Source organism: Macaca fascicularis, chromosome 6, assembly GCF_037993035.2.
Source record: "Macaca fascicularis isolate 582-1 chromosome 6, T2T-MFA8v1.1".
Classification (NCBI taxonomy): Eukaryota; Metazoa; Chordata; class Mammalia; order Primates; family Cercopithecidae; genus Macaca; species Macaca fascicularis.
The window spans coordinates 102,010,157-102,038,024 of record NC_088380.1 but is presented as its reverse complement, the minus strand read 5'-3'; the positions used below and the strand labels follow the sequence as shown (position 1 = coordinate 102,038,024).

At 48.8% G+C, this 27,868-nt stretch overlaps 1 protein-coding gene and 1 long non-coding RNA gene across 3 annotated transcripts in view; both read left to right on the top strand.

Moving 5' to 3' along the window:
- Positions 1-8,233: 8,233 nt before the first annotated feature.
- LOC135971519 (uncharacterized) overlaps positions 8,234-27,868 on the top strand; it is a 106,273-nt gene continuing 86,638 nt past the window's right edge. The window contains exons 1-4 of the mRNA XM_073993193.1: positions 8,234-8,444; positions 8,547-8,674; positions 8,876-9,070; positions 9,143-9,437. Of these exons, the coding sequence (XP_073849294.1) occupies positions 8,234-8,444; positions 8,547-8,674; positions 8,876-9,070; positions 9,143-9,437 (829 nt within the window). The remainder of the gene's footprint in view (positions 8,445-8,546; positions 8,675-8,875; positions 9,071-9,142; positions 9,438-27,868) is intronic.
- Positions 9,803-26,244, top strand: LOC141407032 (uncharacterized). Of its 2 annotated transcripts, none has more exons than XR_012413960.1 (4): positions 9,803-9,867; positions 23,633-23,819; positions 24,555-24,748; positions 25,162-26,244. It is a non-coding gene; the product is annotated as an uncharacterized lncRNA (long non-coding RNA). The 2 variants fall into 2 exon arrangements; XR_012413961.1 differs by lacking the exon at positions 9,803-9,867 and adding an exon at positions 11,432-11,554.

Genomic DNA, 27,868 nt, shown 5'->3' with positions numbered 1-27,868 from the left:
CCCTGTGCACTGGATCTGTGATCTTATCAGAGAGCCCAGCTTCTCTTATCATTGCCTCAGGCACTTTGACTGAAGGTGGTTGTATCTTCTAGATCACCTCATGCCCCAAGATAGCAGCTTTGTTCCTGCAATCACCGCTGCATTCAAAGCAGCAGGAAAAAGAAAAAATAAAACAACCCCATACTCAGTAGTTTGGCTCCTTTTAAGGAGTCCTTTTGGACGTCCTGCTCAACAATTCTACTTATATCACATAGGCCAGAATGGACCCACATGGCCACGTGGGTGCACAAAGACAGCTGGGGAATGAAGCATTTAGTGCAGAGCCTTGGTCAGAAGCGGAGGAGGAAATGGATGTTGAAGCAACTGTTTCTCTCACATGGCGTGTTAGTTGAGCTTGGAAGGATGAGTGGGTTATTTACAGACAGGCTTGGAGAGAGACACAAGCAAGGATCGTGTGTGGAAGAAGCATGCTGGGAATTCGCAGCATAAAGAGAGTCTCCCCCTCACTGCAGATTCTTCTGGCTAAAAACTCAAGGGCTTCTGAATTATTTCCATACTTTTTCTTTCTGAATTTAGAAGATTTACAATTCAATTATATGTAATGGTAAGACATCGTCTCCTTGGGGATTGTTTAAAAACAAGTCTGTTTGGGTTTGGAAAGAGAAACCTAAGACCCGCGTGCAGGGGTGGGAGTTTCAAGGTTCCTGGAACACAATGCTGGAAGGAATTCAGGCAAAATATTCCATGGTCTTCTGACTGCTCTCTGGTGCCTGTTGTGAAGTCTAAAAGCTGTGATGCTCCCCAGGAATGGCTGTGTTCTGAAAACTTTTCCAGGAGAGTGTCTTGAGCTGGACTACATTGTTACTCACTTTTGTAACAGACCAACTCTTGTGATAAGGAACCCACTCCCCCAATAACAACATTAGTCCACTCACCAGGGCGAAACCCTCATGACCTGATCACTCCTTAAAGATCCCTCCCCTCAGCACTACTGCATGGGGGATTCAGTTTCCAACACTTGAAATTTGGGGGACAATTTCAAACCATAGTAAGAAAACAATGGCAAAAATAAATTACTTATACAGTGTTTATCACTGATAATAAGGTATGCACAAAACATCATTTATAGTCTATATTCACTATAATATGTTGTGCTCTATTTTCATGTTAATTCATGCAAAGAAATAAAAAACAAAGAGAAAGATTTTCGAGAGAGGTATTAAGAAAGAGCACCATAACTTTTAGTGAAACTGAGAAACTGGTGGAAGTAATTGTTTTAAAAATCTTTTTTATTTGCTGGTTGTTTGGAAGTCAGTGGTGACATTTCAAGGAGGAGTTGTCATTGGGAAGGCAGATTTCAGGAGGCTTCAGTAAGAGTGCATGAGGAAGATGGGGAAGGAAGGAGGACAGGTGACTTAGAAAGATTCTTGGTGGCAACTGGAAGTGCAGAAATAGAATGGTGACTTCAGGGAGAAGCAATTCAAGGAATGTTGTGTTTTGCTTCTCTCTTTCTGTCCCTCTCCCCATCTCTCTTTCCATCTCTCTCTGCCTCTGACTTTGTCTGTCTCTGTTTCTCCCTCTCTGTGTCTCTCTCCTGGTTGCTCTGTCTCTCTCTGTCTCTTTTTAAGACTCTGTGTGTGTCTCTGTCTCTCTCTTCCCCTCATCTCTTTCTCCATCTTTCTATGTCTCTCTGTGTCTCTGCTTCTCTGACTTTTTCTGTCTCTCTCTCTGTCTCTCTCACTCTCCCTCTTTCTTTCTTTCTTTCTTTCTTTCTTTCTTTCTTTCTTTCTTTCTTTCTTTCTTTCTTTTTCTTTTTTTCTTTGTGTGTGTGTGTGTGTGTGTGTGTGTGTGTGTGTCCCACTTTCTTGGCATCTCACTCTCACTCTCCATCTCGCAGCTCTCTTTGGTTTCACTATGCAAGCTGACTCTCCCCACCTGATGATCCAGTGGGATTAGCAGGAACCGGGTGGACTACCCCCCCCACCCGCATCCTGTGCCCATCCATGAACTGGGGCAGAGGAGAGGACTGATCTCGCTACTTGGCCTGGCTGGACGTGCTGACCCTCAGGATCACAGGCAGTGGAAGGAGCAGCTCCTGGAAGGTCAGAGTGAGGCCTGTGATGGATGGAAGCCACAAGTATGTTGAGCACCAAAAATGATCAGCACTTGGTCTATGGCAGCAGGAGCTCAGAAGTGAGGAATCCTAGGGCCTTAAATGAGTCGCCCATTGTGGCAAAAAATTTTTAACAAAAAAATAGCCCCTTGGGCCGGGCGTGGTGGCTCAAGCCTCTAATCCCAGCACTTTGGGAGGACGAGACGGCCAGATCACGAGGTCAAAAGATCGAGACCATGCTGCCTAACACGGTCAAACCCCGTCTCTACTAAAAAAATTCAAAAAACTAGCTGGGTGAGGTGGCGGGCGACTGTAGTCGCAGCTACTCGGGAGGCTGAGCCAGGAGAATGGCGTAAACCCGGGAGGCGGAGCTTGCAGTGAGCTGAGATCCGGCCACTGCACTCCAACCTGGGCGACAGAGCGAGACTCCATCTCAAAAGAAAAAAAAAAAAAAAAAAGCCCCTAAGGAGTGTTCCAATGGCCACCTCTTAAGCAATACAATTGACCCATGAACAATGCAGATATTAGGGGCACCAACTCGCCACACAGTTGAAATTCGTACAATAACTTTTGACTACGCTAAAAAGAATTTACTAATAGCCTATTCTTGGGTGGAAGCCTCAGTGATCACGCAGAGAGTCGGTTAACGCACATTTTTTGTGTTATATGTGTTGTATAGTGTATATAGAGACTACAGGTGTGCCACCATGTCCTGCAAGTGTTTTATTTTTATTTTCTTATTTTTTGTAGAGACAGGATCTCGCTATGTGGCCAAAGCCGGTCTCAAACTCCTGGTCTCAAGCTGTCCTTGTGTCAGCCTCCTAAAGCACTGAGATTATACACATGAGCATGGCACACAGCTGATTTATTATTTTATTTTCTCAGAACTCTATGCAACCTGATTCTTAATACATAAGGAAAGAGAAGCCAGACAAAGGTGGAAGGAGTTACACACGATGTGAGTGTCATTTGGCACTTAGACAAGAGAGGCGGATGATAAAAATAAAAGATCCGCATGTCGCAATTGGCGGTGGGCTTGGATATGGACTCCAGCCCTTTTTATTTTTATTTTTTTAAGAGATAGTGTCTCACTCTCTTGCTCGAAATGGAGTGCAGTGATATAATCGTATCTCGCTGTAATCTCAAACTCCTGAGTTCAAGTGATCCTCCTGCCTCAGCCTCCCAAGTAGCTGGGACTACAGATGTGCCATCGCTCCAGGCTAATTTTTTTTTTGGAATTTTGTAGAGACGAGGTCTCCCCGTGTTGCTCAGGCTAGTCTCAAACATGTAACCTCAAGCAATCCTTCCGCCTTGGCCTCCAAAGCGCTGGGATTATAGGTGTGAGCCACTGTACCCGGCCAAGAAACCAACCCCACCTGTTTTCTATATAAAGTTTAGCATCTAGATACAAAGCAAAATAATTTTGAAAGATCAAGGAGTCTGAAGGGAAGCTGGTGGGAGGGGAATGGGCTGAAGGCAGCGTTTTCTGGTCTACGGTTTTGCTTATTCTTGGACTTTCCAAAGTCCCGAAAGAAGCAGAAGGAAAGTGAGAAGGGAGGAAGAGGCAGGAGGAAAGGGGGAGGGCTGCGCCTCTGAGGTTGCAGATTAGCCCAAGGCGGCTCAGTGGCTGGGAAGGAAGGAAGGAAACCCCCAAGGACGAAGGTGGAGTCAGAGTACTGGGTCCAGCAGAGACTGGAGGGGAGGAGGGTGCTGGGAGCCAAAGACCTTCCTGCTAGCACTGCAACCTCTTAAACTGCTTAGGTTTTTATCCAAATTTGATGCGTCCACATTTTGTAGACCTCTAAACAAAGTCACTCAGGGTAACCCAAGCAGGAAGGGGAGGATGATAGGAGAAGCTTCCCCACCTGATGATGCCCTTCTGGCTTTTATCCATTCCTGGGAATGACTCTTTCTCCAACTCGGGGGATGCCCCTATGGGATAATACAGTGGCGTGGACCAGCAGTGGAGAATTCCAAGTCAAAAAACGATTGGCGTTTTAAAGGAAAGTAAGAAATCATCCTGCATATGTGAAATATTGGAAAAAAAGGTTGTTACTAATAATTCTCAAGAGACCACTCTGGTGAGATTAGGTTTCTTTGGGGATGTGTCGAGCAGGGTATATGTACCGAGTGGGCACATCCCACCCTTCAGACTCCTCCCTCAGCTCCTGTCTACTGTAGCAGTCAGAGGGCAGCTCCGGTCCTCATCTCCTCTGAGAGACCCACTCAGTCATTCACTCACTCATTCACTCACTCGTTAACTCATTCACTCACTTACTCATTCACTCCGTCACTCGCTCACTCACTCATTCACTCAGTCGTTTACTCATTCACTCACCCTTTTACTCACTCACTCATTCATTTACTCATTCACTCACTCATTCACTAACACATTCACTCACTCACACACTCACTCATTCACTCACCCATTCACTCACTCACTCACTTACTCATTCACTCATTCACTAAGCCATTCACTCACTCATTCACTCACCCATTCACTCACTCATTCACTCCCTTATTCACTCACTCAGCCATTCACTCATTCACTCACTCATTCACTCACTCATTCACTCACTCATTCACTCACCCATTCACTCACTCACTCATTCATTCATTCACTCATTCCCTCACTCAGCAATTCACTCACTCACTAACCTTCTCTCATTCATTCATTTACCCACTCACTAACTCATTTACTCCTTCACTTATCCACTCACTCATTCACTGACTCACTCACTCACCCATTCAGTCTATTACTCACTCATTTACTCCTTTACTCACTCACTCACTCCTTCATTCATTCATTCAGCAGCACCCATGACAGGTTCACTCTGTCCTGGGCTCTGCTGTTGCCCTGGGCCTGCAGCAGGGAATAGTCAAAGAGCTCTGAATCCACGGCATTCAGAGTTCAGCAGGGGGACCTGTCGAGAAGCTCAGCAGATAGGTGAAATGCCCCATGTGTGACACTGAGGAGGATGTTTTAAGAGAAGCAGGGAGGGAACAGGAGTGTGCATGGAGCCCAAAATTTCTGCGAGGGTGATCGGGGGAGGCCTCACCATGCAGGAGACCTTTCAGGACAGACCTGAGGAAGGTGGGCAGAATGGGTAGGGAGAGGAGGGCGTGGCCTCAAGAAAGAGCAGGCTGGGCCTGAGGTTGTTGGGTACCCGCATGGGCCTCTGGGCAGCACCAGGATCTGATGGGACCAAAGGACAGGCCAGTGGGCCATGTGTGGGGCCTGTGACTCCGAGTCAGCAGAGAATATGCCTGAATTACATCCTGATAGGTGCACCCTGACTTTGAAGCTGAGGACACCCGAGGCATGGAAGTGGGGTGGATGTGGGGGCAGAGCAGGGCATGGGGAGGGAGCCTGTGCCAGTCCAGGTCAGAGGTGGTGGCTTGGCCCCTGTGGCTCCAGATGCAATGAAGAGCCAAGAGGGACTTTCCTGAGGGACTTAGATGCCGGGGTGGAGGAGCACTGCAAGGTTTCAGCCTGAGTCCCTGGGAGGATGGAGTCACCAGGAGCTGAGGTGAGGAAGACTGAGTGGTGGGGGGTTGTGCGGCGGTGCAGAGGCCTGAGCTCAGTTCGGTCCCTGCAGATTTGAGACGCCCACTCCATGCACAGGCAGAGACGGCAGGGAAGGGGAAGAGGTTGCAGCTCAGGTAGCCCTGGAATGTGCAGCCCCACATGCTGGGGCACTGGGTCATGGCGCCCTCATGGCTGGGAGGATGCTTCCCTCCTGGGATGCCACAACTCCTTTAGGGCACATCGGCAGCTCCTGCGCTCACCACAGAGGGGAAGTGGGAAGGGCATCTGTCCCTATGCATGTTCTCTTTCACTTTGTCCTAGGCAGGTCCCAGGCAGCACCTCCCCTCCCAAGTGGCTCCCCTTGGCCCCTGCCCCTAGTGTTCACAGCCAGACCCTCGAAGAGGGCTGGACTCAGTGGCTCACTTCTAATGAATAGAACCAGGCAAAAGAGGTGGCGGTCTCTCCTGAGATTGGATTGGGAGGGGCTGCAGGTTCCGTCCACTGGAACTCTCCCTCTGGCTCTTGATAGGTGCTAGTTCTGGCAAAGCCAGTCACCCGCCCAGGGCAGAGGGCGGCCTGAAGCTGATGCCACGGAGAGACTGGGGCCTTCAGTCCAAGTTTGTAAGCAACAGAATCCTGCCAGCAACACAGAAGCGAGCATGGAAGCATCTCCTCCGCTGATGAGCCTGAGCCTTCAGAAGACACGGCAGCCCTGGGCAGACACCTGCTGCAGCCGCGGAGAGCCCCTGGGGCAGAGGGCCCAGTGAAGCCTGCACTCCTGGCCCAAGGAGTAATCATACCTGTGGTTTAACTGTGTGCTGGTGTGGGCCAGAGTTTAGACTAACCTGTTAAGGGACAATAAAGAACAAACACACACCTCAGGTCCTACTGGGTGGAAGCTGTACGGTCAGCACGGCATGTAATATCTTCCTCTTGAATTAGAAGATTCATTGCTAAGGCTAACGATTAAAAAAAAAATACCTCTAGTTGTAGCACCATTAAAATACATGACGTGCAAAAAAAAAAAAAAAAAAAAAAAAAAAAAAAAAAAAAAAGAGCTATAGCTATTCTCTTCCATCTTAGCTACAGGCATATATTAATATATGCTAATTCCTTGACTGACTGAGCAATGGGCCAAACTCATGAGAACAGATGTGTGAGGACTGTCAGTGACCACCCTGACCCCAGCCCTTACATACAGACAAACTTTTCAACATAATCCGTAACCTTGGGGGTGTTGACACTCTAAATTTTATTGTTTTTAATTAACTATTTCTTTTCCCTAAACAATACCTGTTCATTGGAGAGAAAAATAGCATTACCTGTACTAAGCAAAAGAAAGGAAATAAAATGCTCAGAAACATTTACATATGTATGCAGACTCACACACACACACACACACACACACACGCACAGGCTCGCACTGTGTCTAGGACTGCCTTTTCACTTATTGGTATGTCCTGAACATATTTCCATGTCAGTAGACACTTATCCTCGTAGCGGTAACAGCAATTAAATATTATTGCAGCATCTATTTTTATCATCATTTATTTAACTCATCATGGTTGAACTGTTCGGTTGTATCTCTCGTTTTCTGTATTACAGGCAATTTGACGACAAATGACCCATCCCCTAATGTTCAATATACAAATATCTAGTGTATAAGGAGATAAGGGGTATTTGGCTAAAATACAATTCAGCGTGCCCCACCTTCTCCACATGTAATATGCTCTAAAAAGGCATGAATAATTAAATTAGCCCTTCTATTCTCCAGCACAGATCCTGAGCCCAGCGGTGGGTGCGGGTGCTTAGAGCCCCGGTCTGCTCTCCTACCCGCCAAAAGGCAAAGGCCACTCAACTGCCACCTTAAGACACCCAGGATTCTCCTCTTCTTTTTTATTAATAGAATAAAGCTCAGGCTCAGTGCATGAGAGCAGCGCTCTTCGACTTTGCATTCATCAGAGTAACCTAGATGGCTTGTTTAAAAATACACATTCCCTGGCTGCGCTCGAAGAAACTGGACTTCAGTGGTTTAGTGGGGGTGTGCATAGGCCAGGTGATTCTGAGGACCACGAGGGGTTAGGGACTGCCCCGTTAATTCCGGCCAATGGAGAGATCAGACCATCCAGCATTGTCTGCAGCATATTTCTTTTTCCTCTTTTGCAATGAATATTTGATGCTCAGCGGGATGAGCCCCAGGATGAGGCACACATGAAAGAAAAATCCATGCCTCTCCATCTTTTCCCCAGGATTGCCCTTTGGTGAGACTCTCTTTTGCGACTGCTTCACTTTCCCCGGTTCACAGAACAAACCTCTTCTTAGTCTCTTTAGTTGTCTCTTATCTGTTCAACAAACACCCACTGCGCAGGACCATCCTCCAGTAAGCCGTCCAGTGGGGCCGTTTGGGAGCCCTTCTTCGTGGGGTGAGCACTGAAGGAACCGGGGCCCCATAAGCCCGTGCTTTTGTCGGGGCTGCCCCCTCTCCCATCTCAGGGTACCTGGCACCAGGCTGTTAAGCTGTGGATAGGCAACCGCACATCCCATTGGGTGTGCGTATTTCAGCACGTGGAGTTGGCCAGTGAAGCCGGCCGATGTCGGCACAGCGTACAGCAGCGCGCCTGTCCGTGGGGAGGAAGGGTCGTCCCGCCTCCCCTCCAGGCCAGTCCTGTTGCGCCTCCTCCTGCCCCACTCTGACTTTCGCGCGCCCAGGGGTCTCTGAGGGTCGCGCCCGATACCCTCCTCTACCCCAAGGCTTCTTCTCCCCAAGGGCCGGGCTGGGGGCCCAGGAGCGTCACAGCCTCCGTAGGCCCCGGAAATCGCAACTTGGTCAAAGCTAAGCCTGCCGCGATCAGCTTTTCTCACCACCTTGGGGATCCACTCTCCGTCCGTCCTTCCCGACCTCAGGCTGCAGAGAAAACTTGGGGGCGGCGGTCGAGGAAGCCGCGCCCCGAGGCTCCCAGCACAGCCCCAAGAGGAATCCTGCCGGCAACAAAAAGCTGTGCGCGCGGCCGGGCGCGAGCCTCCGCGTCCAGGTGGGGTCTCCGCGCCCCAATTCCACCCCGCCCCGCATCGGCGCTCCCCGCAAGTGAGGGGTTTCCACACGCCCCGGCGTTCCCGCACACTCAGGGTCTCCCTCGACCCCCCGGGAGATGCTCCCCGCTTTCTATCCCGCCCCGCTCTGGCGCGCCCGGTAAACGATGTGACCCCGCCCCGCTGCGGTCTCCCCTCCCCAGGACACTGCCCCCGTCCCCACTTGTGGTGCTCGGGGCATCTCTAAAGCCCCCAACCAGAGTCCTCCAACCCACCCGCGAGGCTCGCGCACCAGCAACGCGGCCCCGCCCGCAGGGACCCCGCCCACCTGTGGCTCTACCCCCGCCTCTGCGGCCTCCCCCACCGCTAGCGCGGCCCCCACCTGGGACGACCCCCGCGTAGGTCCTCCTGCCCACACCCGCCCCCTCGCCAGCCCCTGCCCCAGCCCCTAGCCGTGACCCCGCCCCTAGCCGCCCCCCCGCCCCCGCCCCGCAGCCCCTCCCGTGCGCTCGGGCCCATCCCGTCACCGCCCATTGGCCCTGGGTCCGCTCAGGGGCGCCGGCCTGGCGGCGGTTCCGAGTCGGGCGCGCGCCGGCAGGGTTCCCATTGCCAGCGGCGCAGCCAGACTAGGGGCTGCCCTCCGCCTTCTCGCCATGGACGCGGACGACTCCCGGGCCCCCAAGGGCTCCTTGCGGAAGTTCCTGGAGCACCTCTTCGGGGCCCGCAAGGCCATCGGCGTGCTGACCAGCGGCGGGGATGCTCAAGGTGCGCGCCCCCCTCCCGGCGGCGAGGGAGTGACGGACGGAGGAGGGAGAACAGGGCGAAGTGGATGGGGCGACGGGGCAGAAGAGGGGGAAGCGATGGGAGGACCCGGGGAAAGGTGGGGAAGCGATGGGAAGAACAGGGGAGACGAGCGGGGAAGCGATGGGGAGAACTGGAGAGAAGCCCGTGACCCGGAGCGGCAGGGGTACCTGCGGGGCGGCGTGAGCCGGCAAGGCAGCCCCGGGGTCCTTGCCGGGTGGGGCGGAGGAGGAAGGGACACGGCGGTAGGAACCTCCGTCCGGAAGAGAGTGAGGTTTCCACCCCCTCCGGTTTATGTTTTAAATTGAGCCTGGCAGAGGGGGTCGCCTGGAGCGCCCTTGGGGGACGTTCTCCCTCAGAGCTGTAGGACAGGGCCGGGCTTCCCCTCCGAAGCGTGAGTACAGCGCGATCACTTGCTAAGTGGCCCCCCGCCCCCTAACTCCGCCCCACGTCACCCCCCAGCATGTCGCTTTTCCGTTGGAAGAGTTTAAAAAAGGGTTTCCTAAAAGGATTTAAAAAAAAAAAAAAAAAAAAAAAAAAAAAGGGTTTCCTGCACTAGTTGCTTTTCGGCTAGTGACGATACCGAAAACTAAAATGGGTCCCAGGCCCTCCCCGCCAGCCTCTGCGGACGGGAAGGACCAGGAAGCGGGGACTCGGGGACGTCAGCGGAGCCGGGGCGCGGGCTCTGGGCTTCCCCTTCCCTGCAATGTAGAAGCGGCTCTCCAGGAGGGGCCCGAGTCTGGGCCCACGACGCGGGCGCGCCGGGAGGACATTTAACAATGACGAGCCGGAGGTGGTGGAGACTGTGCGCCTCAGGCCCCGGGTGCACGTGGGGGCGCCAGTGCCCCGACGGTGGAGCGCCCCGATCCTTGCAGCCGCTGGATGGTAGATCCGCGCTTCCCAGGCGAACGCTACCTGGGAGCCTTAGCGATCGCGCGGGCTGGAGACGCGACGCGCCCGGAGCTGGGTTTTGATTTTTATTTTCCCGGTTCCTCCTGCAGCAGATGCGTGGAAAGGCCCGGATGGCGGATTTCCTCCCGTTTCGGGACCGCGCACTGAACAAGGATGGAGCCGGGATGGGCCCCCAGCCCACGGCCCCGGTGACCTTCCCTTCGCCCTTGAGCGCGCGGGGCGGGCGCGGGTGCTGCAGGTTGGGGCGCTGTGGGCCCCGCCCGGCCCGCCGCGGGCGCCTACGTGATGCCGGGCCCGTAGTCTCCTTGCGCCCAGGCCGGGACATCCGTCTGCCACGCACTCCCCGAGCCCGCAGCGTAGCCTCCCCAGGCCCAGCACCCCCCGCGGGAGACCCCAGTGGCAGCGCCAGACTCAGCCCTGCAGCCCGACCCCCAGCGCCCCTGGGAAGTGCTCTGGCGTTAGCGTTCTAGTAAAAGGACCCCCCAGCCTCAGCATTCCTCCTGTAGGGTTGGATTCTCAGAGAAAGAAAAGGTGATGCAGCAGACGCTGGGATTGGAGAAATTACCAGAGTGAAGTGGAAATAGTCTGGCCAGCGTGACTTAAACCGGCCCGGAGATGTGCAAGTACCAGTGGAACCGCCTGGGGTCGGGATAGGACCCAGAGTGGCTTCTCAGTCAAAGGCCTTCAGAAGCAGAGGGAACATCTTGAGTGACTTTACCCGGGCCGCGAAAGACAAGAAACCTTTGGCACGGGAAGAGGAACCGATCTCTGGAAGTCACCAGGGCGGGTGGAAGGTCAGGGGTTCAAGGTTATTTTGGAATTTAGGTGCTGTGGTTCCTGCACGGTGGCTCATGCTTGTCATTCCAGTGCATTGGGAGGCCAAGGCAGGAGGATCGCTTGAGCCCAGGAGTTCCAGAGCAGCCTGGACAACATAGTGAGACTCTGTGTCTACAAAAAAAAAAAAAAAAACACACGAAAGAAAAACACATTAAGATGCTCTATGTATTGGAAAATATTGATGGGTCATTCTTTTGAGCTTCATGTCCAAAAGCTTGCTAAAATGCTTGGGAGTTTGTGTACAGGCATGTGAGATTAGGATACATTGGCAGAATCGCGGTGTTCTCTGTCATCCTGGTTTTGCCACCCGGGAGGAGTTACACATATTGAAGGTTAGTAAGTCCACGCCTCTTCTCTTCTGGGGAAAAAGGTACTTTGGAAACCAATATTATGTGGGAACGTGGCTTGGTTGGTACAGCCTTGGCTTAATGGGAGACAGCTGCCCTCAGCTCTGCAGGTGGCATCAAATACGGTGGCCTCGAGCCCACATGGGTCACACCTGGGCTGTCCCTGGGGAAGCCCGCCACGGCGGGTCACCTGGGCATTCTTTCCCTGGCAGAGCCGAAGTCACAATTTTTTTGTAGACTCTAAAGAGCTTTACCCTTCCGAGATATGATCTTGAATCTTTTGGAGCATTTGGACGCATTTCTTTTAAGGAAGTTCACCTCCAGATGTGCTCAGACGGCCTGGTCTTAGCTGCCACAGATTTACAAATTCTTACAGTAAGTAGGTTATTCCTCGAGAATTTATCTGTTGTGCCCCCATTCTTTTTGCCATTTTATTCTGATTCTATATTAGTACTTGATTTTCCCTGACATAGAAGACTTGCCTGTAGCTAGAGATCAGAGAACATATTCACATTCAAGTATTAATTTCAGGGGAATTATCTGTCAGATGTGAAATTATGGTAAAATTCCATATATTAAAATGACCATAGCTACCATTTGTTGAAAATATTTTGTATACTAGGAGCTTTACAATTCTTATCTCCAAGCCTAGATACATGATCCCAAGAGAGGCATGCCCTCATTTTGGAAGTGGGGAGAAAGACTCACAAAGAAAAATAACTTAGGTAAGGGCATGAGGGGCATACGTGATTGTGGTAGGAGCAAAACAGATCCTAATTCCAAATATTGTAGTCTCCCTTAGACCATGAAGAGTGCTTATGTCTGGCTCTGTCACCCAGGCTGGAGTGTAGTGGTGCCATCATAGCTCACTGCAGCCTCAAACTCCTGGGCTCAAGTGATCCTCCTGCCTCAGCCTTCTGAGTAGCAAGGAAGACAGGAATGCACCATCATGACCAGCTAATTGTTATGATGATGATGATGATGATGATGATTTCTGTAGAGACAGGATCTCACTATGCTGCTGAGACTGGCCTTGAACTCCTGGCCTCCTCTAGTGAGCCTCCTGCCTTGGCCTCCCAAAGAGCTGGAATTACAGACATGAGCCATCATGTCAGGCCTCCACCATACTTTTCATGGGACTTTCTTGGCGAAGCTCCTTAATCTAGTTAATGCTCAAAAGTGAACAAAACCCAACTTGCTCAAAATTACACAGATATTCTTTGGGTGGTTTTGTGAGGGGAATGGAAAATAACTTTTTATAGCGATAGGAGTCAAGGTGGCAAAAAATCATATTAAGGCTTAATACCAACGCGATGGGCTGCTTTTCTTCCCCCAGTAGAGTTCATATTATTTAATTATAAGATAAAATTGAAAATCTCTTTCCTGTATTCCTGACTCCCCAGGCCTTGAATGAAGAAAGTATTTCTCAGGCTTGGTTTTTTTTTTTGTTGTTTTGTTTTGTTTTGTTTTTCCTACTTCTTTGGGTATCTTCTGTCTCAGGCTGTGGGATTTTTTGTTTTTTGTTTCCCCCTGCTTCTTTGGGTATCTTCTGTTGTCCCAAGACATGTCTGGAAACTTAAATTGATTTTCACTCAATCTAAAATAAGCTCCCCAGCTCTTGATCACGGACTGATCATGACTAAGTGCCCACGGCCACGTCACGCTGTGCCACACACCAAGAGTGACTCATTGTCTTAGTCACAGGTTGTGGCTTCTGCAGGGCCTGATGCCTGGTGGAGCTGAGTGTACTGGGAAGTCCAGGTGCATCCTTAGGGTGGGCTGGATGCGAAAGCAGCGTCCTTTTTGCCTGTGGTGACAGGAACATCAATACAGTATTTATAGAAAGTTCATATAAATTGAGTATCAACCTTTCCAATCCTAGTGAGAATAGCTAGCGTTTAGTGACTCTCTGTTATGTGGCAGGCCCTCAGTGATGCTGGGCACTGACTTATCCCCACTTTACACATGAGCAAGGGATGCCCGAGGTGTTCCAGCTTCCCTGAGTTCACAGAGCTCCGTGGTGTGGCCAGGCCCTGTGGCTGCAGCAGGGATGTTCAGTGCTGCGTGTAGCTGTGTCTTCGCTGTGACTTTCCCGTGCCCAGCACCACGCCTGGCGCTTGACAGGAACACAAATGTTTGCTGCCTGCCTCCCGCCTGGAATCTCCAGTGAGGAGCAGGAAACCAGGGCTTCTAGCTGTCTTCTTCATTCATGAAGTCCTTTAGAGGAATTCAACCCTCTCTAATCAAAAGTACCCAACATCCTCAGGTCAATATGTATACACTGTTAAGACTTCAAGATTAGTACCTTAAAACCGAAGTCAGAAGTGTGAGGTTTCAATTGACTGGACATGCATTAGGTCAATGACATACATATTTATTGGACACCAGGCTTGATCCCCACATGGGCACCTTTGGTGTCTGAAGCAATATTCCTTGGGTGGTTTTGTGAGGGCAACGGAAAATGACTTTTTATAGCGATAGGAGTCAAGATGGCAAAAATGATATCAAGGCTTAGTACCAATGTGATGGGCTGCTTTTCTTCCCCCAGTAGAGTTCATATTATTTAATTATAAGATAAAATGGAAATCTCTGAAGCAACGCTTCGGAGCGCAGTCGGATGGAAGGGGAAACTGAGAACAGTGCCGTTTCGCCTCACACAGCTCCGGCGCCCCTCACCATCCTGTACACACACATTCTTTGATGGGATCTTTTCAGTGTAAAGTGCAGTAATTGATTTTGCAGAAATTACTGGGTCTGGGAGGCAGACGATGAGTGATGGTGTCACCCCGTGGCACAGTGGAAGATTTATGTGATGGCATCATTTTCTATGAATGCAGACCGCTTTGTGTGCCATACTCGGAGGACCCTTCGAAGCTAGACATTTTGTCATCTTTCAAAAGAAGCATGTTTTCCTTCTTGGTTACAGAAAACTAAAAGCTTTTGATACAGGACTCCAACCTTTTATCAGGGAGAATCAGGGCTCTTTAAATAAGCTCTACCAATCGGATGGGCCATCAGAAACAATTAAAATTAGAAAGATGAAGATACGGTAACAACGTGGTCAGGGCAAACGTCACGATACCAGATTGCACGTTCACAGTTGCCTTTCTGCTAAGAACGTGCGGGTGAATAAGGAACAGAGGGCCATGTGTCAGTAGTTGGGTTGCGTTTTGTGTTTCTTTTCTACAAGCCCTTTCTGGTGTGTTTGTGTATATTACAGAGTAGCTGCCCAGAGGTTGCCATTTCCCTCCCCACTCCTCGGTTCTCTCCATCTTCACCCCCAATTCCCAGTCCTTTGTTTGGAATTACAGTCATTGTGCTTGTCAGGATGGAAGAGGGAGCCAGACACATGGCAGACCAGAGCACTGAGAGGCAGAGACTTACTTATAAGTCCCGCCCTGGCCCTGCAGTCTGGAGTGCTGAGATAGGGTCTCGGTGTTTTCCTCTCCATTCTGCAGTGCAGTGGCCTGATCTGGGCTCACTGCAACCTCTACCTCCCGGGTTCAAGCGATTTTCCTGTCCCAGCCTCCCAAGTAGTTGGGATTACAGACTTGCGCCGCCATGCCCACCTGGGTTTTTTCTTTGTGTGTGTGTGTGTGTGTGTGTGTGTGTGTATCTTCAGTAGAGATGGGGTTTCACCGTATTGGTCAGGCTGGTCTCGAACTCCTGACCTCAAGTGATCCACCCGCCTTGGCCTCCCAAAATGCTGGGATTACAGGCTTGAGGCGCCACACCTAACCTTATTTCTGTGTTTCTGTAATCATTTCGCACATTAACCGACCGACTTCGGTGAGTCAGGGCAGGCTTTAGGCAAAAGAACCAAGTCCTTTATGCCCCTGGAGCTCTCACTCCTGCGGTGAGGCGTGGGTACAATGTGCCTGTAGCTGGACCTGAGAAGAAAAGCTCCAGTCTTATGAAAGGGCCCAGGGGAGCCTCTGGTTGGGGCCCTTTGACCTGACCCTACGGTGAGGGAGGAGTCGGTAGAGGAGGGTGGCCCAGAGGAGGACTTTGGATTTGTCTTAGGGGAACTGGGAAGCAGGTGGAGGGAAGCCGACTGACTGGGAAGCAGACTGACTGTCTCCAATTAAAGGTGGCTCTGTGGAGAGGAGAGGACAGGAGGAGAAGTAGTGAGTTTAGGGTCGCACAAGAAGTGGCCATAGATGGAAGCTTATGGGGTGGGGCATGTGGCAGGGCAGCCCTGTGCCCACAGACACACCCTGCCGAGGAGACCCAGGGACTTGAGTGTGTCAGGGCATGGGGTAAATGGCCACTCAGCTATTACAGCCGAAAGGCAGAGCGTGTGAGCTGCGGCAGACACAGGCTGGTGGGGTAAAAGGAGAGTCTTCATAGCAGTGCTTAGAATAATAGAAAGTGGGAAAACCAGCAAAAAACTATCAACAGGAGATTAATGAATCCATTATGGCACCTGGAATGGAAGGAATTATTGTCAGCGTTTAATAAGGAGCTTTGTGCTGGTCGAAAGTCAAGAGGTGCACAGTACACTCAAGGGCAGTATTGAAGAGCCGAATCCAGAGCAGCTCTGCACAGTAGATCCCCCTGGGGCCAGAGGGGCCATTTGCAAATCCAAGCAGATCCCCTTCTTGGAGGTTTCTCCAACGGGAGCATCTCCCAGGATTGGGGCCTGCGTGGGTGGCTTGTGTTATATATGCAATTTTAAATGAACTAGTTGCCACATTAAAGAAAGGCGGGCCGGGACGGGGGGACACTGGGTGCCATGACTCACGCCTGTAATCCCAGCACTTCGGGAGCCCAAGGCAAGTGGATCACTTGAGCCCAGGAGTTTGAGGCCAGCCTGGGGAACATGGAGAGATCCAGTCTCTACAAAAAATACAAAACAATTAGTCAGATATGGCGTTGCACACCTACAGTCCCAGCCCCATGGGAGATTGAGGTGGGAGGATTGCCTGAGCCCAGGAGTTGGAGGCTGCAGTGAGCTGTGACTGCACAGGTTCACTCCAGCCTGGGCAATAGAGTGAAACCCTATCTAAAAAAAAAAAAAAGTAAAACAAAAAGAAAAACTTTTATATTCAGCCCATTATTTGATAACAATCAATTATTATGTTGATTATTAATATTTTACACTGTTTTCCATACTAAGTCTTTGAAATCCATTGTGTAAAGAATCTTAAAGTACATCTCCATGTGGACGGGATGCACGTGGCCAGCGGCTCCTCTGAGGGACAGTGTGGTCACGGCGATGGGTGGCGTGTCCTGCCTGTATGTAGAAGGTCCCCGTGTGGGTGTTTCTGCGAAGGCCCTGAGGGATGTGCAGGGGAGGGCCGACACCGTCCCAGCCACGCAGAGGACCCTGGAATGCAGCACGCTGCCACCGCGCCCACGCCCCAGACCCTCTGCTGCCTGAGCTCTTTCCCAGATGTCCATTTAGCTAACCTCCCTCCCCTTCTTCCCTTTCCTTCTTTCCCCAAACGTCACTCTCAGGCAAGTCTGCAGGCTCTCCGCTTGTCAATGGCAGCCCTTCCCCTCCCCACCCTCTTAACACCCCCACCCCACTTGTTATTTTTCTCCTTAGTGCTCATGGCCATCCACCCCTGGGCATCATGCTTTTGTTCACTGTGTTTCTTGCTTTCGGGTCTCTCCTGATCAGAACAAGCTCTGCCCAGACCAGAGACTTTCCATTTTGTCACCGACGCATCCACATAGCGCCCGGCAGCGATGGCGCTTGGAGCACCTGAGGTCGACAGTGGGCCGGTGGTTGAGTGAAGAGCCCTACAGATTTATCTCAAGCCCTCCCCTGACCCTACCAGAAGACACGGTGGTCTGCACAGTCCCGATAGTCAGATAGGCCCCCGGCTCGGTGACTTTGAACTGGTGGGGCTGGGGAGGGGGCAACAGCACGTTGACAGAATCCCCCCTTGGTATCCCACCTCCCCATGCCTACATAATCCCTATATTGTCAAAGGAGAGACCCCTAGAAGGAGCTTTGGCAGCAGGAGTGAGATCAGCGCAGTATAAGCTCATTTTCTGACAAACCAGTGGCAGCAGTCGGCAAACTGACTTTATTTCTCAAAAAGAATGTATGCATCGAAATTAACAAGTGAGTGATCAGCAGTGTGGGAAAATTCAGGAAAAGCAGTTCAGTGCTGTGAGAGAGGGCGAGGCAGGGAGCTTTATTACTCCAGACAACGGAGGAGGTAAAAGGATAGAACTGGATTATTTCATTAGATTTCATCTATTCGAACTTTTTTTTTTTTTTTTTTTTTTTTGAGACGGAATCTCGCTGTTACCCAGGCTGGAGTGCAGTGGTGGAATCTCGGCTCACTGTAACCTCCGCCTCCTGGGTTCAAGAGATTCTCTTGCCTAAGCCTCCCAAGTAGCTGGGACTACAGGTGCATGCCACCACGCCCGGCTCAATTTTCTTTGTATTTTTAGTAGAGATGAGTTTCACCCTGTTATCCAGGATGGTCTCAATCTCCTGACCTCGTGATCTGCCTGCCTTGGTCTCCCAAAGCCCTGGGATTACAGGCATGAGCCATCACGGCCAGCCTATTCCTTCCTTTTTTTTTTTTTTTTTTTAAATACAGTTTAGATTTTATCAGAGCAGAATCCCAGGAAACTGAAATTTGTAAACTGGGATATCCAGCTTCTCCAAGTAGCCGGGAAATAAGGGTGACCTCAGTCATTCTTGCTAGATCCTGGTGTGGGCCGTGAATGACTCTGACTCAAGGAAGAAGCGGTCTTGTGACTCTCTTACCTGCACTGTGGTTTAGTAAGAAGCTGTTAAAAAGTGTGTCATATGAAGAAAGTGATTTAATAATTGGTCAGAGTAATGACCACTTATTTCCTATGTAACCACTCCCTCGTTATCTCCAACTTTATCTTTGGTTCTTATGACAAGATTATCACTTCCCTGAAAACTGGGGTTTTTGCAAATGACGAAGAGATGTTTTTCCAAATGGTAAGGTTCTTCTTTGGTGGGAAGATGTTTTCTCCTGGAAATCCTTAGGAAATTTTTTGGTTCTTGGGTTGGTCTCCCAAAACCAAAATGAAAGGAGATGGATTATCCCCAGGATACCTGAGCTATAAGGACAATCTGTAGCTTGAGTGTGGAGTGAAAGACACTGAAACTGCCCTTTGTCCCAAATAGCTGTGTGCTGGGGCCCTAGGACAGCCCTAAGAAGATGGTGAAACAGGTGACGTTTACCTGTGAGGGTGAAAGCCCTCATTGCCAGGCTGTGAAAGCCCGCACTGCAGGTGTGCATGTCTTCCTCCCTGTCCTGCGGGTGACAGAGCCTGCCAGTAAATGCTGGTGCATTTCCTTCTTATTTTTCATCCAACCATGTTCTCCTCCCTCCTAACCCCTTACTGAATGTTCCTGGGGCTTCCTCAGGTTTCGCCCTGCAGGGCCCAGCAGGAGGCAGCTGATATGCACTCCTCACCATTCAGAAGTTCAGAGGGAGGGCTTAGAACCACACAGGCTCCACCCCCAGGCAATTAAGTGAGCATCTGGCCTCAGCAGGCATTATTTTCCTTCAAGTTCCCATTGGTGACTCTAAGGCACAGGCATTGTAATAGAGGAAATCAGGAAGTCTTGAAAGTTAAAATGAAATAAGACTAGGGTTTACACTGCAGCTTCACCACTTCACTAATGTCGTTACCTTCCAGTAATCAGTTTATCCCCCTCAGAGCCTCAGCTTTCTCATCCCTTCAGGGAGGTGTCAGGAGCTCTGCGGGCTTCCTGTGAGAATCATCCCCGTGAGGGCTCTGGCTGTGGGTGTGCAGTCAGCAAGGGATGCCCTACTAGGTCCCACCAAGTGCTGCCAGCCCCTGAGCTCAAGGATGACACGTGAAGAAAAGCCCTTCGCAATGTAGGGCTCCATCCCAACAATGTGCAAGTGAATAGAAGTCCTTTCAGGACCTAGTGTTGTGTATTTTTAAGTGTGGTGCCCTGTCACCTGGAAATTGTTAGAAATGCACGTTCCCAGGCTCCCTCTCCACCTGTGAAACCCTGGGGGTGGCCCAGCTACCCGGGGTGCGGCGGCCGCCGCTGGTGATCTCCTGCTGTGGGGTGATGTCACTGTTCTTTCTGGGCGGGTGCAGGTGGACACAGGGTTGGGTGGTGGGGAGAATGCTGCAGGGACTTCAGGGACTAGTTTAGTGCTGGGATTCATTTTTACTCTGCACAGGAGTCTCCTGGGGTCACCTTGTGTATCATGTCCAGCTTTTTTTTTTTTTTTTTTTGAGACAGTGTCTCGCTCTGTCACCCAGGCTGGAGTGCAGGTGGCGCAATCTCCGCTCACTGCAAGCTCCTCCTCCCGGGTTCACGCCATTCTCCTGCCTCAGCCTCCTGAGTAGCTGGGACTGCAGGTGCCTGCCACCATGCCCAGCTAATTTTGTATTTTTAGTAGAGATAGAGTTTCACCATGTTGATTAGGCTGGTCTTGAACTCCTGACCTCAGGTGATCTCCCCGCCTCAGCCTCCCAAAGTGCTGGAATTACAGGCATGAGCTACCACACCCACTGGGCTAATTTTTAAGTTTTAGAGATGGATTCTCACTGTTACCCATGCTGGTCTCAAACTCCTGGCCTCAAGCAATCCTCCCATCTTGGCCTCCCAAAGTACTTGGATTTGCAGGCATGTGCCACCACACCTAGCCAAACATTGATCTTTCATTTTAAACTTCATCTAGAGATGTGGCAAAAACCAAAAGAGGTATTTGTTAAAATACTTTATAACCCTAGTACAGTAATAGAGTAATCCAACTGACAATTTCACAAAACTCAATTTTTGGCAACAAGTTCAAGGTTATACATATTAATACAGATAACACATTTATTCAACCAGAGGAAAAAGGTCACAATGACAGAATTTATCTTTTTCTTTACTATGTTGCCTGAGCTACGGTTAAGATTTGGGGAACTAGTACCTTAAAGAACCTTCAGAAATGTCTTATTCTAGAATTTAGAAACAAAATTTATACTCTCAGGGTTGAGAGAATCCAGGAGCAATCACCACCCCTAGTGTCCACATGCTACTCTCCAAAGGCCCTTCCCCACTAGCCACAGAAATCAGAGCTCCCTGGGAAACAGACAGTTGAATCTCTGGAGCAGGGAGGGCCTGGCTGTGCATGCTTTAGGGAGGTGGGAGTAGGGGTGTAGAAACCAAAGAAGTGAGACCAAAATGGGCCAACAGCTGGAGAAAATGTGGGCATAAAAATAAATTCTACCTGATCACATAGTCTCAAATATGTACATATACAGAAATATTTCTGTGAGGTCACAGGGGTGCTAAAAAACAAAACAAATAAGACTGGGGGGAAAAAAGAAGAAAAGAAAGAACTCTCTTCTCCATGTTGGGCGCAATGACTCACGCCTGTAATCTCAGCACTTTGGGAGGTCAAGGTGGGCAGATTGTTTGAACTCAGAAGATCGACACCAGCCTGGGCACCACGGCAAGACTCTGTCTCTACAAAAAAAATATAAGCACTAGCTGGGCATGGTGGTGCACACCTGTAGTCCCAGCTACTCAGGAGGCTGAGGTGGCCCAGGAGGCTGAGGCTGCAGTAAGCTAAGACCATGCCACTGTACTCCAGCCTGGGGGACAGAACCAGACCCTGTCTTAAAAAAAAAAAAAAAAAAAAAAAAAAAAGACAGCCTCTTCTGTCATCATTAGAGGTAGTTCCTGCACCGCCCCTCCTCTTCAAACTGGAATTCCCAGGGAGAGCAGCCGCCCCTGCCTTTTCCACTGAACCATATTTCAAGATAACCCGAGAGCCCCAGCTGATGTGGAGCTCTTCTTTGAAGAAGTCCAGCAAACGAATGAAGAATTACAGAATTTGAAAACTTCACAAACTCTAATAAATGATTCAGACAATAATCCTCAATGAATATGAAAACCATTAATAGGTTGATGAGAAACTCATTATCACAGGACACCAGAAACTCAAGTGCACCAGCTGCTCCGTGGCTGAAGGGAGAAAGCAGATCTTCACAAGACAGTGGCCGACTCTCAGCATGCACCCCGCTGGCGTGAGACCCCCCAGTGGAGGCAAGCAGGCCTCACAGGATGGTAGAATGTGGCCATCTATGCAGAACTCCCCACGAGGGACTCTGCTTCAAAAGGCACAGCCTGACTCAAACTAAGTCTTCGGATCTAAGTTCCAGTTCTCAGGAAACACAGGAACATGGCACCCAACACCACACAGAAGCAGCCAGGTCACCTGGAAAGTGAGAGCGCCCGGAGGAAACCCGGCCTGCACACTCCGCTGCCGTCCGAGAGGGTGCCCAGGAGAGACCCGGGCTGACCAGCTGCGATCTGTGGGACCCTGTGCCACAAACACTTTGAGGCCAACTAGAAAATTTGAATATGGAATAAGAAATAGGCAGTTTTAAGAAAGTATGTTTTATTCTATCAAAACTGAAAATTGCATTAGCTCATGTAAGAAATAATCCTCATGTTTTAGAGTCATAAATTCAAATATTTAGGGGTAAATGATAACATTTATAATTTACTTCCGAAAACTTCACAAGGAAAAGGATATCTATTATGTGATAAGTGTTTAGGGGCTCATTATCCTAGTCTACTTTTCTGTATGCTTGAAAGTTTTCATAATTCTTTTTATGTAAAATAATCTTTCAAATATGTTTTTACGTTAGCATTTCTATGTAAATTATTAGTGTTTTATATAATATATAAAACTATATTATTATGATAATAACCTTATATTAGTGACATAAGAAACAAGCGATGTATTATAAATTATGCTGCTATAAAGACACATGCACACGTATGTTTATTGCAGCACTATTCACAATAGCAAAGACTTGGAATCAACCCAAATGTCCATCAGTGACAGACTGGATTAAGAAAATGTGGCACATATACACTATGGAATACTATGCAGCCATCAAAAAGGATGAGTTTGTGTCCTTTGTAGGGACATGGACGCAGCTGGAAACCATCATTCTTAGCAAACTATCACAAGAACAGAAAACCAAACACCGCATGTTCTCACTCATAGGTGGGAACTGAACAATGAGATCACTTGGACTCAGGAAGGGGAACATCACACACAGGGACCTATCATGGGGAGGGGGGAGGGGGGAGGGATTGCATTGGGAGTTATACCTGATGTAAATGAGGAGTTGATGGGTGCAGCACACCAACATGGCACAAGTATACATATGTAACAAACCGGCACGTTATGCACATGTACCCTACAACTTAAAGTATAATAATAATAAATAAATAAATAAATAAATAAAAGAAACAAGCGATGTGTCAGAACGTGAGGATGTAATTAAGGTTCTGTGACTGCATCCACTGTCGGAAGAGCACTTCTCCGTGCCAAGGACAGACTCGAAGCTTCACACACCCTGGGTCGGGGTGGGCACCATCCATGCACCCCCACTCTCCATGCAACAAAGCTGGAAGTGATGCAAGAAGCTGGGGGCCAGGACCCTCCTCTGGGGGTCTCTAAACACCGTGTTTGTAACCACCATTCTGAGCCCACCGAAGGCTATCGTTGTAAATGTCCAAAATCAATGTCCAAGTAAGATAGGCAAACTTAGGCCAAGAATCTTACCTACACTTAGACATTTCTTAAGCATCGCTAAATGTGAGAGAAGCCATGTCATGAAAATGTAAGAACACAAACAAGTCAACTTTTCACAATCCACCATCAAACTTTTCCAACAAAATATTACCTAGCATTGCTTGGGTGATAGTGAGTGGCATGAAATTGCTTAAGCTGCTCCCACGTAAGCTCCGGGATGCAGAGTGGGTCACCCCCAGAGACCACTGAGTACGTGTGGTGGGGAAGAAGTCTGTTTTGAAGGTGCTGGGAGAATATCCTCTCATTGTCTGTCTTGAAATGTGAAGTAAATAAATAAGAATATATATATATAAAATAATACACACACACTACATTCCTTTCAATATAGCCAATCGATCACATTCTGGTGCATATGCCTGTAATACTTTGCAAATAAAACTCTTCTAATGGTAAAAAAAAAAAAAAAAAAAAAGACACCCCTGCAGGCATTGTTTAACACTGTATTCAATCACTCATCACCCATGCACAGAACCCAAGGATTGAGAACAATGGACTTTTGATGTGTGTTGCAACAAACTCATAGCCGAGGGCTGTAAATCAGAGGGATCACCAGGTCTGCCTACCAGCCACCAGGCAAGTGGGGAGAAGCTGTCACCCCAACTTGAGTTTCAAGAAGACTCCTTGGAAGAAAAGACCACCAAATTGAGAATGAAAAGGTAAGAAATGGTTCACCAGCTGAGGGAGGCTATGGAAATCAGAGAGCAGGCCACCTATGAGCCTTAGGGACACCAGCACAGGCAGGTTGTCAAAGTCACAAGGGGACATGAAGACACAGACCCAGGACAGCAGCTCTTAATCCAAAATGGTCTCAAGACTCCTTTACACCCTGAAAAATTAACCCATTTATGCCTGAGGTGGCAATTTTTTTTTGTAAAAATCAGACCTTGGCAATGACCTTGAGCTGTAGGATATAAATAACTCCCACAAGCTTAGGATTCCAATAATGGAACACTAGGCACAAATGGGTTTTAATGAGGACCCAAACAGCTTTTGATTATGTAGGCTTTTTTTGCCTGTGTAGGTACCTGTGTGTGTTTATATAATTTTTCTATATTCTAAATTAAAGTTGATTAAAAAATTAAAGTATTAAAAAATAATTATACATTAAGGTAAGCCATCATTACATGTTAATATAAATATGTTTGAAAAATACTTCTCATAACAAAGTAAAACACTACTTAGAGTGATGCTGTGTTGCCTTTTTTGCAAATCTCTGTAGTGTCTGGCTCAGAGGTGAAGCTGGACTCCCTCATCTGCTCTGTATCCAGCTTGCTGTGTGTCACACACCTCGCCACGCAACCTCTAGAAAGTACACCATGTGCTTGGGCAAGAATGAGTGTAAAAGACAATGTGTTGATAGTGGTATGAAAACAGCTTTTCTCTCCCTGCAGATCATACACGGGGGTCGTCAGACATGGTCTGAGACCTGCTGGGAAGAACAGCAGCCTGGCGCTGCTACCCTCTGGCTTCTGTTCACAGCACTGACCCCAGCTAATCCAAGAACATGTCACCTATAATGCGAATATTGAAGAAAAATCAACCATCTTCCAGATGTGTCTATATCATGATACGGTACATGGGTAAGGTAAGCTGAACACAACATAAAAAAGAAAACTTACAAACGCTCCCTTCGTCTCATTAAAGATGACTCCTTTAAAGATGAAGGGCATCTGGGGGTCGCTGGGGTTCTCATATTCCAGCCGCCATCTTTCCTGCCTGAGGACAAATAATTATAAGCTGACAGTGACTCAAATACTAAAGTCTGTATCAACTAGTTAATCACTCATGACATACCAGAAATCCAGCTCACGTAAACCTGGGGAAAAGGTCTCATCCAAATACACTGAGAGGAGATTCTGAAAGTCCTTGGGATTTTGTGTGGAAAATGGATACAGAGTATAATCACTAGCTGGGTACAAATGAAAAGTGAAATTGTAAAATTAAACAGATTTCTACTAAAATTATTGAATCTCAAGCCTCATTTCCCCTTTGTCCTAGGATAGTAAGTTGTAGCTATTCTTGAGATCGGGCAGTGGCTCCATGCTCTGGCCCCCGACCTCAGCAGCCGTCCCAGCTCATCACCCTGAGTGCCAGCTTTCCCATCTCATCTCAGGATCTGCACTGGACGGGCACCAGGTCTTTCTTCAGCGAACATCTAAACTCTCTCAAGTGTCTCCAGAGACTTTCACACGTCTACAAAGATGACCTCATTCTGTAGCAGCATGGATTTAACTTGCTCTTCGATGTCACTCCTTCACAGAGTGCACTGTTCATTGTCACCCTATCCACTAGTGTCAGTCTTACTAAAAGTCAAACATCAACGTTAGTGGTAACTCTGGAGGCCTGGCATTGTAGCGATATCCCAAGAGAAAATTGTTTTGAACCTTTCTGGGAAAAGTTCACGTACGTTTTATTCAAACACTAGTTTTTATAACCTCGCTACCATGTGGCTTTCCTGAAGGATGAAATTTCTGACGTCCTTCAAGTAGAGAGAGATAAAAATTTTTCTAGAACATTAATTGCCCACTCCTCTCATCCCTTCTCAGAAACTAACTGAATTCCAGTGGGTGTGCCTGGCAAACCCAAACACGGTTTTCCGTTCAGGATGCTGGTCTTACCTGTGAAGGCGTTCATAAAGGTGGAGAGGGACTGGTTCAACATTTTGAAGAAAGGGTCTCTGCACGGATACTTCCGAGACCCACAAAGGATGGTATGCTCAAGAATGTGAGGAACACCGGTACTGTCCATGGGAGTGGTCCGGAACTGCACGCTAGGGAAGAAGGAACGGCACGCCAGGGAAGGGAGAGGAACAGAACGCTAGGGAAGGAGAATGGCTAGAATACAAAATGTTCATCTTAGTGCTGCGGACACAGTTCCCAGATGCATCATCACCTCAGGCTACTAGAAATCATCATTCTGACACCATAATCCTCCAACACGGGGTTTCCCAACTCTAATGTAAATCATTAATTCAGACTATAAAATTGTATTTTGATGAGATTGTAAGTCCGTGTAAGCTTTTCCTTATTTTTCAAGATGCTCTGTCAATAAAAATACTAGTGAGATGATATTTAAACCACATAACATACAGTCAGTGCTTTAAACCAAGCTTGTCTAACCCACAGCCTGCAGTCCGCATGCTCAGGATGGCTTGGAATGCATCCCAACACAATCCCTACACTTTCTTAAAATATTGAGGTCCTCTATTTTTTTTTAAGCTCATCAACTGTCCTTAGTGTTAGTGTATTTTGTGTGTGGCCTGAGACAGTTGTTCTTCTAATGTGGCACAGGGAAGCCAAAAGATTGGACATCCCCGATTTAAATAAAACGTTCAAGACCATGTTCTTACAATGCACCACGTACCTGAACAGATTATTCGTGTCTTCTCTGGCCAGGTGTAAATACCTGGCTCCTCTGTCATCGTGGCTGAGCTTCATGACCGTCAGGAACAGCTCGGGAACAGATGTCACTTGAGTTAACCAGAAAAACACGAGTAGTTAAACGTAGACAAAATAGCCTGTGAAATGGTGATCTTCGACACACTGAGAAAACTGGCTTTTCTGCCTGAAATTAGGTGATACCGGGAAGCCAGTATTTCAGAGCTGGAGAGAACAGAACTGTCCTGTCCAAGTCCCTTATCCTACAAACAAGGAAAGTAAGACCTAAAGAAGGCAAATGCGAATGTGTGCGTATTTATGTATATTTTTGAGTGCTTATTACTGGCTAGGTATTTTTCATTTTTTTATTTTTAAATTTTTTATTCTGTTTTGGCTAGGCATTTTCTAATCATGTCACATAGAATCTGTGAGGGAGGTATTCTCATCCTCATTTACAGATGAAAAAACTGAGGCTCAGGGTGATGAAACAAGCTGCCCGAATCAGAGCCAGGATTCAGGATTCACCCTGGTGTCTGCCCTTCCCACGGTACTGTGCTGCACCTAAATAACACAGCACCCTTTCCAACGCCTGCTGAGTGCCTCCTGCTTTTGTGTACTGCACCTCAGTAACACAGCACCCCTTCCAACATCAGCTGTGTGTCTCCTGTTTCTGTGCATATAATCTCCTGTAGTGTGAAGCACAGGCCTGCAGGAGGGGCAATGCTGGAGTGGGCTAGTCGGCGACAGTGGGGAGAGGGTCCGGGATCAGTCTTTGCTTCCCCTAGTTTGGGATGGATTCTCGATGGTAGCTGTAAGCACAAAGCTGGGGCTTCCAGAACAGCTGGAGGGGCTGGGAGGATAGAAATGCCCACCAAAAAGATGAAAGGCTCCCCACTCCTGGGGCAGGGTGGAAGGTCTTCTCCTACCTTAGGCAAGCCTCCTGGTAAGTGTCCATACTCCTCGGTATGAAAGAAACTGTCTTCTCTTCCAGTCATGCCAGCCGACCCAGCCCTCTCCCTCAATCACATACCACGTCCCTGTGATCACCACATCACTTGCCACCCCCTCCGTCCAGGTGCCATGAGTCACCTGGCCAAGCGCACACAGCAAATCGCTGGCAGATGTGAGACCTCGGGTCTCCTCAGCCCAATCTAGGGAGCCTGCCATCCAACAGTCATGCATAAAGCGGCCCACTACGACCTGCATCATCTACCGCTGTTAAATTACTTGTTTCCAAGCTTACCGTACTTTGTATCAGATGATCAATGCATTTAAAATCAGCAGATACAGTGAGATGTCTGCTTTCTAATAATATATAGCTTTAATAA